At 26.4% G+C, this 10,917-nt stretch overlaps 1 protein-coding gene across 2 annotated transcripts; it reads right to left on the bottom strand.

The window, feature by feature from the left end:
* Positions 1 to 301: 301 nt before the first annotated feature.
* Positions 302 to 10,188, bottom strand: LOC145837935 (uncharacterized). 2 transcript variants are annotated; one of them, XM_082945429.1, is made up of 7 exons: positions 10,047 to 10,188; positions 8,240 to 8,328; positions 6,528 to 6,627; positions 5,617 to 5,778; positions 4,084 to 4,225; positions 2,183 to 2,294; positions 302 to 1,918 (listed from the first exon to the last, which is right to left on the bottom strand). In XM_082945429.1, the coding sequence occupies exons 2-7, from the start codon at positions 8,294 to 8,296 to the stop codon at positions 1,451 to 1,453; spliced, it is 1,041 nt and encodes a 346-aa protein (XP_082801555.1). In that variant the 5' UTR covers positions 8,297 to 8,328; positions 10,047 to 10,188; the 3' UTR covers positions 302 to 1,450. The 2 variants fall into 2 exon arrangements, with proteins under 2 accessions (XP_082801555.1, XP_082801554.1); XM_082945428.1 differs by lacking the exon at positions 8,240 to 8,328.
* Between the last annotated feature and the right edge of the window lie 729 nt (positions 10,189 to 10,917).

Raw genomic sequence — 10,917 nt, 5'->3', positions numbered from 1 at the left:
TCAATACTTCGGTATCTCCGCAGGGACGTAGTAACGCGTAGTGGAAAAATTACAGGTAATTTACTTCAATCTTCACGTTTACTTGGTTGCAATTCACATAATTTAGTTACCACTTTGTGTTTCAATTTACATATCTCTAATTGTTTTAATTCAAATGTTCAAATAATATCAATTTTCTTAGTTTTTATATGACTGTTTTTTAAATTTATTAAAGTTTGAATAGTAAGGTAGTTTTATTCATTTTTTCTGAAAGCAACCTATTCTAAGCATTCTACTGTGCTTGATTTACTTTCTACCAAACATTAAAAAAACAAATTTTTGTTACATATATACATTTATTACAAATTACAAAATTTTACAAAAAGAAAAACTAAAAACATAAAAGTATCACGTAAAGCAATTTTCAACGTCAACCAAAAATGGAAATAAAATTGATAAAATGGTAAAACACAAAAAGAAACCAGTCAAGTCTGTTGAGCAATACGAAATAAATTTCAAATAATATTCGACATTTTGTACACAAAAGAAACTAAGCGTGCAAAAAACTAACCAAAGTTTCAGGAAAATAAGTTTATTTACAGAAATAGTAAGTTGTGGAAACCTTTTACATATACTTGTTTTAGTTCAAGCAAAAAAGTTTCCAGAGTTGTGTTGTGAGTCGTAGTAAGATTTTTAAAACTAAAAGGAAATGTATTGACCTATCTTACTTATTTACTATAAAAATATTAGTAAGTTAAAGTGATGCTAAAAACATAATAGGTAGAATTAAGTTTGTATAACAAATGAAAATATTGATTTTTAGCATTTAAAACTTTGCTACAACATTTAAAAACAATTTTTGAAACATTTTAAACTGAACACAGCAAAAAAAACAAACTGATTTATTCTTTGCGGGCTTGTAAGACCTTTTAAACACAAACAACAAAACTATATTTACAAAAATACTCTTGGATAGGTTAAGAAAAGTCGAAACAAAGAAAACAGAAAACTTCTTTAAAAATTTTTTATAAAGCTTATAAAATTATTCAAACTTTAAACGTTAAATTTTTTTTTGACGCACCAACAGAAGTATTTACATTTGGTTTATGTACAAGGAAAGTTATTCACAAATTATTTATTTACAAGGAAATATCATGAGACGACCCAGTCTATTTACATTTAACAAATTTCAATAACAACTTGTGTAAAAAGAAAAGCAGATACATATTTGTCTGAAACATCTGGGTGATCGTATAGTGGCGTGTTGAAATTACTGGAGTAACTTCTTGTTAAAAGTTTCAGTACTATATATATATATATATATATATACTAAAGTAACTTTTTGTTTAAAACGTTAGAGTTGTGCAATGTGGCCTTGAAAGTTCGAAGAGAGCTTTGAAAAAAGTGTTTTATATGTACATCATTGCAAATTGTAATATACATATGAAGTTTTCTCCTGTGTTCATATTTCTCACTGCTCGTATGGTCTCGGATCCTCAATCAGATTCTGAATGGAATCCTGAACAGGAGAATTGTTCATCTTGTTGCTGAGGAGAACCTCCCCTCCGTTGTCCTCCTCCTCATTCAACTCATCCTTCTCCTCGACTATGACGTCATCAACCCGCAGGTTGTTGTTGTTGGGGTCGACGCCCCCGTGGTTGCCATGCAGCATCCAGTCGTCGCTGCATTCCGACATCGAGTCTGAGTCCTCGTTGAGGGAAAGTCCCTCGATTGTCGCTCTGTGCACGATCCTGTTTGCAGGGATTTCCCCTTGTTGAGCCGAGGTCACCAACGACGACGAGGCGCCGTTATTTATGACGTCGTCGTTCAGAGTGGTGGTGGACGATTGTGGCGTCATACTTGTCTCGTTTTCGATTTTGAAGTTGGACAGCGATTGGTTGTTGTTCTGATCGATGGACACCTGGGATTCGCCGCACGGCTGTTTGGGAAAAAATCATAAATAAATGTCAAAAAGCATTAAAGTTTTTTATCTGGTTTTATCTGAAGTATATCAATATGAATTAATCATTAAAAAAAAACTAAAGACGTATAAAATTGATAATTCTTAAAATTTGTTTGGATTAATTTTTAGGTCTGAAAATATATGTAAAAATAGTAATCACTAAATTTTACACATTAAAAATTGATATGTTTTGTCATGACTTCACTTAATTAATGTTTTTACTTTAAACAAAAAACTAACGGTGTGCATGTTGATGTTGTTCCTGATCAGTATGTCGGGTATGTAGTGGGAAAGCGACGCCAACGACAGCATGGAACTTGTTACGTTGCAGGGGACCACTTGCAACGATGTTCTGTTGAAATGATTAAGTTTTGAATATTAAAGATAATTAAAACTAGTCATAACTAATGTTTCAAGTTTAAAAACAAAGCAGTTTATTTCTTTTTTACTTGCGGTGATTTTTTGTTGAAGATATAGCGACAAATAAAACGTGTGATATTAGGTATTCAAAAGTATAATATGTATTGATGTTGAGCGTAATCATATTAGATATGTAAAAATTTTACATCAACACATACAACAAGGCAGTATTTTATTTTTACGATTATTTGTTACTTGCAAGGAAAACAATTGAGGATGCGTGAAAGTATGTAGGTGTATCAGGTTAATCAGTTTTAAAATGTACAAATGTAAGGGATTAAATTAAATTTGTCTGATTTATGATGAAGCTATTAGAATAAGAAACATTATGTTGCAAAATAAATCTGAATACTCCTTTATAACTTTGGTTTACTTAAAACTACATGAATAACAATATATAATATAAGCAAGATATTAAATTACATATTAATAAACTTAAATATATTTTAATGACATTTTTAATATGAGCAGCTACGCCAGAGGGTAAAATGAAATTACATTAAATATAGTTTTAATGTGCATATTGAAGTCATTTAAAGTTGAGGAAACATTTAACTAACAAAACTTTATTATGAAGTTATTTTTGATCTTCTGTTATCTTTTTAGTTGGCGCTATTTCAAACGAAATAGTTCTATTTAACTTGAAGTTTTTTTCTTTTCAACTCTAAATAAAAAAGGAACAAAGCCCAAGTGATTTTAAAAACTTATTAATCAAAATTACAGTTTCATTTAAATGAAGTTTCGCCTGTAATAATCTAAGAAGTTTGTGATAATAAATTAATTTCAAATCAACATACTTTTTTATTTAATTAAATTTCAAAAAGTTGTTATGTAGACTGCTTCAAAAAAAGTTTCTTATTTCATTTAAATTTATGACAGCTAAAAACAACAAAGAATTTAAGTTTTTTTGTTTTGTAATATAAGCTTCACATCTTTTTGTTTATATGCAACACGCGTCTTTTGCCTATGATTTGAGCTTTGTTGTTTTAGGAAATTAATAAAAACATTTGTTGTTTAAACCTTTTATTTATAGATATTTGAAACACAACAAACAATATATGACATCATAAAAAAGGAGTAGACACTTTTTACAGTTTTGATATTTATGCTTATTTGTTCTTTACTTTTATAACCTCACCCATCTTTCTATTGACGTAAGCTACAGAAATAAACTTGTCAAGAAAAAGCATTAAAACTAAAATTACAAGCCTGCTTGTCTAAAACCAATAAAAAACGAATTAATTTTATTCGCCTATCTCATATATAAAATTTTATTTGCTTCCTTCCGGGTTAGAATGACAGTTAAATTGTACAATTCAACATTGATATTAAGAACCTACTGAATTCAAATTTATCGATAATCAATCCCACTTCATAAGAAATAACAAATACAAATCATCTATTTTTTCCTTCTGCACATATAGGCCAAGTAAATTTGCCAAGATGAAATATTTAAACGCAGATAAACAAGCATCTAGCCTGCGACCCGTAAACAATGAGATTAATCTAAATTACCCACCTAAATACTTTATTTCCTAGTTAAACCTAACCAATTTTTCTGCACACAAAAACAGTATCGAATGAACAACTCAACACCATCAATTGAAGCTTAGTACAATCAGTTACAACCAACTCACCTTATTTAACAAACCCAAGTGTTAAACTTACAAAATTTAATCAATACAAAAAAATCCATTTTTTATACAAATTTATTCACTTACCCATTTTTTTCCTTCTGCACGTAGGCGACGGTGTTGACGGGCTGCCTTCCCGATGAGTAGGGGGGAGGCGGTGACGCGCTTGGAGGAACCCTAATGACGTCATCGTATATCGGAAGCTTCGTGTAACCCAGCATCTCCTGTTCTGTTTGGAAAAATATTTAATAGTAAATACACAGTCTAATCACAGTAAATAAAATATTTCCTGTTCTGATTTAATTTATCATGATTGAAACTCTATATAAAAAAATTACAGTTTAAAACATTTATTGTTAGGTTTGAACTGTTTTGAGTTAATAATAATTGAAGCACTATAAAACAAAGTTAAACTTTAAATTATTCACTACTTTAAAATCAATTAATCAACGATTAATAAGTAAAAAACTTCAAAAAAAAATTTCAAAAGAAAACTAATTTAATTTGATATAAGTGAATTAGCCAGTCTAATTTTATAAATACAAAAGCACACTGATCTATCTTTATTAAAAATATAAACGTTTGATTTTTCTTTTTTAAACAACAGCAAGTTTTGACTGGGTTACTTTAATAACTTAAATGTAAAATTTCTAGCTGTAACAAATCAATATTTATAACTTTAAATATATTTCTTCGTAACTAAAAATGTCAAGTACCCTTAAATATTTTGTTTTTAATTTTGCAACAACTAAACTCGAATCAACTTTTAAAGAACCTCGAGACAAACGTTTAATCCCAGTAGGAAAGAATGTAATTTAATTATCTGACACAAAACGAAAATGCGAATACTAAATACTTGTTTTTTTAATACTAAAATAAGTTTTTATCTAATTAGTATATTCTGTAATATTCAATTACTCATACAAAAATTTTTACATTTGTACTCTTATGATCTTAAACATCGAATAAAAGTATGCTTATTCAATTTATAGTTAGAAACATATTTTTTGTTATATAAAAGCTAATTAAAAACATTTTACTTTCTAATGCAAAAACAATAATATTTAAATTTACAGTCTATAAATAGTTATAAAAGTATACAAAACTTTAAAAACATTAATTATGTATGAACACTAAACATTGTTTAATGCACACAATTAAGTGTTTGTTTAGACTGGCAATCGTTTACATTTTACTTCCTTAAACAAACATTCTTAAGATAACAAACTTATTTCACGACTTTTATCAGCAATAAAATTTTAATTTTTTTATGTCGCATTGTTCATTTATCTGAAATTTAATTAATATTTATTCAAATAACAAGCAAATATAAAATCCACAAGAATTCACAAATTTATCAAACAACAACTTTAACTTCATAATAAATTGAACAAAATTTTATCAGCAGGTAAAAAAAAAGTAAACTTTCTACACAAAAGTTTGTTTTTGATATACTGATTTAATATAAGAAACATTGTATAATTTCTAATATAAGTTAAGAAAAAATTCAATCAAACTTATAAACAAACTTTTATCAGCGGGTATAAAAAACGTGAAAAGTTTTTTTAAATAGTACCTGAGTTTAATAAAAATAATCAAAATTAATCAACAAAACCATACTTTTATCAGCAGGCGGACCAGGGTAGTTGCAGGCACCCGCGTACAAATCAGGGGCGTCTGTTGTGGGGTACAAGGGTGTGCTTTGGAAGGGACGCTTCCGTTTTTGGTGGTAGGCGCAACAAAACGCCAGCAATATGGTCACCACCCATATGAGCCAGAACCCTGCGAGAAAATAGTTGATGTAAAAATGCTCAATTGTTACTTATTATCTATTAACAGTGTAATTGAAGTAATTAGAAGGTAAAATACTTTTAAAATTACTGCTTTATTTATGAAACTGTATAAAAACCTTAACTGATAGAAAATAATTCAGAGCCTTAAAATTACTAATAGAATAATAGAATTCATTGTCAATTAGTTTTGGTGTCATCTTCATCAGAACATATATTAATTTAGTTTTTTGTTATGCTTAATTTGTTTTAGTTTGCTAGACAAGCAGAATTTGCATGGATAGCCATTTTTGAATAGGCAAAACATACATTTTTTTTAAGAAAGAAAACTTGAAAAAATAAACAGATGTTTATAAACATATATGCAGCTGCAGAAAATGTGGGTGGGATTTTTATTTGTATTTGTTTACAGCACTACATGATTTTTACATTTTATTTTTCTATAACATGATTTTGATAAGTTATCTTTTAACTGATAACATGATTTTGATAAAAATTTTACCTGATGTTAATATCTTATTCAAGAATTATCCTGAGAGAAAACAACTTTGACGTCGTAATTTTCTTATGTTTCTACTTTGAGAGCTTTATATGAACTCTATAACTATGATACAACAAACATAAAAAATTTTAACTGATATTTTAGCTTGAAGAAACTAGTGTCATACAAACCAACAATACAGCCAATTTTTACAAGTTTAAAATATACTTAAATAAAAAACTATTTCCAAGCAAACTAACACCACAGCTCATAGTAGTGAGGGCAGCAGGCGTCTTTGTCGCAGCAGTACCCAGTGTGACATTCGTAAACTGTCTCATTGAAACCGGGACATTGTATTGGCTGTGTAAAGTTGTAAAGTTGTCAAAATTTTAAAATATCCAACTATTAGTATTAATTTTATAGTTGTTAATTAGTATGCATTTTATAGTTTTTTTTTGTTTAATTAAGTTGTATACCAAACTTTGCTAAAAATTGACTGTAAAATAATTTTTAATATAAAATTAACTAAACAATGTTTTCATAATAATTGAAATTTATTTATTAGCTGTTTAAACTTTAAGGTAAAACTAACCACAGTCATTAGTAATTCTTTGATTCAAAAATTTTAATTTGAATTTAAAAAATCCTTTTAAAATTATTTTCAAAAACAAATGTAAATTAATGATTTAAAAACAATATACAATGAATAATAGATAGATTAACCAAATAATTCAGTTAAAAAAACTATTAACATTAATTAATAGCTTAGTTTTGCAAATTATTAAACTGACATTTGTACATATGACTTAAATTGTATATTCAAACAGCAAAAACAACTATTATTTGCAATTATATTTAATAAACAATGTTTTAAATGGACCTAAAACTTTATTGAGATTGATCATAGTTGTCACAAAAAAATATTTTGAATTTTCTATTTAGCTTATGTTTAAAAAATTTTACATTATTACTTTAAATAATATAACATTAAATTTCTTTTTTTTTTATTCTTTATAATAGCTAATCTTAACTTCAAATTTAAATTAAACTAATTAAATTTAGCACCACTGGTCTACCAAGTCCAAATTCCGGATCTAGTCTTGCCAAAATATTGATTCCACCAGACTTTGATTTAAAAATCCCATCTGGTTCCAGTTGGGTTACAATTTAGATCAAAGATCCAGATCCCACCAAATGTTATTTTAAGTTAAGCTCGGCTAGATCTTAGATTTAAATTTTTAATAAGATCTGTCTGGAACCAAGCTTTTTTTTCAAATCAAATTCTGGCAAGACCTGGATCTCAGTAAGCAATGGCTGGATCCTGCATTTGGATTTGATAGACCACTACTTAGCACCAAAAATTAACATTAACAAAAACAGAATTGATAATAACTTCACAAAAGTATTATTAAATCACTTTTAAAACATTTAAGTAATCAGAAACATGTGAAATTACACTTATGCCACTATGCACTTAATTTGTTATGAAGGAAACATTTTAGTTTAAAGAAAAAACTGAAAAAGCCTTTAAGTGCTTGTTTTATAAACTTTACAAATATCATTTTAAAATTGTTTTTTTTTTAAATGAGGTTATATACTCATACAAATTATTAAACTTTAAATCTATTCAATAATTCAAATCTTTATAAATAGAGAGTTTTGATTAAAATGCAGTAATTAGTATTTTTACCTTAACTTGAAATTTCAAAAATATTAAAACTTTGATTAAGCCATGTTTCTTTACCAGAAAAAATTATATAAAACATTTTAAAAAACAAAACATATCAAGAAAAGAAACAAATTACACAAGAAAAAATAAAAGAAAGGTAAAATAAAATTACCCAACTTAAATCTTAACTTAATGCCAGCTCAGACCCTCAGATAAACCATATAAAGGTAATAACAACTAAAGGGTGATTAAGCCTGAAACTTTAATTTTTTTATTGCCAACCTGTCACATCTTAAAACTTACTGGTCTCGGCTTCCTGGTTGAGGGACTATCAAAAAGGTGGTCACCAAGTCGACCCATTATTGCTTGTCAGTTCTCAGGGTGACAACCAACTATATGCATAATATATGTGATAAGTATTTTTTCAATAAAAAGTCATTAACTCAATTAGTAAAATATCACAGAATCGATGGGAACAAAAATAAAAATTAGCTTTTATTTTTTAAAGTTATTAAATTTTATGGTCACTGTAGCAAAAACTTAACTACTTTTTTAGGCCTTTCAGAAGCAGCTTAAATATTTTCAAGTCTTATTTTTTGTATGAGCTTCATAATCCTTTAAATAATATGCTATTCTCTCCTCAAAATATCTTATAACTACGGCTATTTTATACTATACTTTTATAATAAATGTTCTACAACCACTGTTAGTACAAAATAGCCTAATTTTTTTTGGCAAGTTTATAGTTTAAAGACTTTAAAAGTCAATCTACTTCAGTTTTATTACTATTTTAACGAGACAAACTTAGAGAATGCTCTCTCTTTTTTGTGCTTTGAAACATTTCTCATAAGGGTAGATTTAAAATAAGTAAAATGTCCTCATACACTATTTAGTTTTAAAAATTTAATTTGAAATTTAAGTGTGAGAAAAAAATTGACCAACAGAGGGAAAATTTGAATCAAAAAGATAAAAATGTATAAAATAAATTTTAAAACTGTAGTCAAAAACGAGATATAACAAGTTTTTTAATTCAGTTTTTATAAAATCACATACTTGATGGAAATTACATTTTAATAAATAATAAAATTATCTTCATTGTAATCACATAACTAACTTCTATCATTTAAAACTACTCTTGTACAAAATGAACTATAATTTGACTAACACTAAAATGGAATAACAAAATTCAATTATTGTTCATTAAAAAATAATGATTTATTCTGAATTAAAAAAATAATAAATGTTTTGATATTCAGAAATATAACAAACAACTTAAAAAACTTTATACACAATTTTTTTAATACTTTTCTCTATAAAATTTTTCTATTTAATAATAGTAATGAATGATGTTTTGAAACATATTTCATACAGTATAATCTAAGAGTAGTAATTACTAAACAGAATACACTTTTCTACAATTAATTCTTTTAAACCTATGTAAAAAGACTTTATTAAAGTTACTAAATTATTAAAGTACTTTAAACTATAACAAGAATATAATGAAAAACACAAATGTATTAATAAACTAAAATGGAAACAAAGTAATTAAGTAATTAGAATAACGTAATTTTTAACATTATTTATAAGTTATAATTTGTGGTACTCAGTATTTTGTATATATTACGTAACGTACATAAAATCAAACAGACTTGATAGAAGTTAAACCAACAGTTTTATTTTACTTATGTAAATTTTAGCATGTAAGACTACACAAGCTATTATGTACTAAAATAAACATATGATATTTTTAAGAACTTATGAAGGTATTTAGAATAAAGTTATTATTATATAGAGTATCATATTATTAAAAAAATTCATTAATTTACTTGAGATTTTTCATAAATTTACTCAGACTCTAAGCAAAAGCATATTATTAAAAAGATCAATTTTCTTTAACATTTTTAAATATGTTTAATTTAATCTAATATGTATATAATTAATGATATACTAGGTAGATTAATCTTAACTTATCAATTTAAAGTGATAATTTGCCTGGTTTATAAAGTTTTATAACTCTTTTTTATTATAAATTAAATGAGTACATTAATGTTTCCAAAACAGACACTATCAATAATTAAAACTTCAAGATACTAATATTAAGTTCACTCACTTGTGTGCTAGATTTTACTTTAGAGTTATCAGCTTTACTTTTTACACAAAGATTTACAAAAAGAAGCACAAAAACAGTAAACTTTATCATGCTTTCTGTGAATTCATAACTAATATAAATTTTTTGAACAAGTCAACCATCTGAAAAAAAAAATATTTTTGATCTTGTTGTTGTACTATTTCTAGACATTTAAAATCCATTTTTAAAAGCTACTATGATGAAACATGTTGAATATTTTTTTTTATCTCAACTTAAATAAATTTTTGTATGCAGTAACTTTTGATTTAAAAAGTATTTTAAAAATTAACTTATTAGTAGTATTATTTAAAAGTGATTTTATTAGATGAAATTTCAAGAAACTACTAAAAAATAAACTCAGTACATAACTATTTTAAACCATTACTAAAAAACCGAAAAAATGATAACTTAATAAATACACATAGATACCATTTTTTGATGAAAAAAGCCAGTCTTAGTGGCCACAAACTGGTCTGAGAACTAATTATTACAAACATTTTAAAGAAAAAGATAAGGATCTAATGTTTTATGCATGTTTTGCTAAATAACAACAGGTCTGTTTTCTCAGCAAACCAGACAATTTAATTTTTAACTTAATTATATATAAAAGTCTTTACATAAAGTATATTTTATGTCTTGGAAGTTTGTTGATTGAAATTTTAACAACAAAAAATACTCTCAAAAAGTTTGGTTCTAGGACCTGGTGTACAAAAAACATTTTGGTTATCAAGTCATACAACAGAACAGTTTAACGTCATGCCCAGGACATATGTACAAATTTAAAACCATTACATAATAAGAACTTGATAAGTTTTTAGATTTGATAATAGCTGATGTTAGAAAAACTGTTTGA

The sequence above is a fragment of the Thalia democratica genome, chromosome 6, assembly GCF_965202585.1.
Source record: "Thalia democratica chromosome 6, ktThaDemo2.hap1.1, whole genome shotgun sequence".
In the NCBI taxonomy this organism is placed as follows: Eukaryota; Metazoa; Chordata; class Thaliacea; order Salpida; family Salpidae; genus Thalia; species Thalia democratica.
Note: the sequence above shows the minus strand (reverse complement) of the source record. Positions and strands in the feature narration are given on the sequence as shown.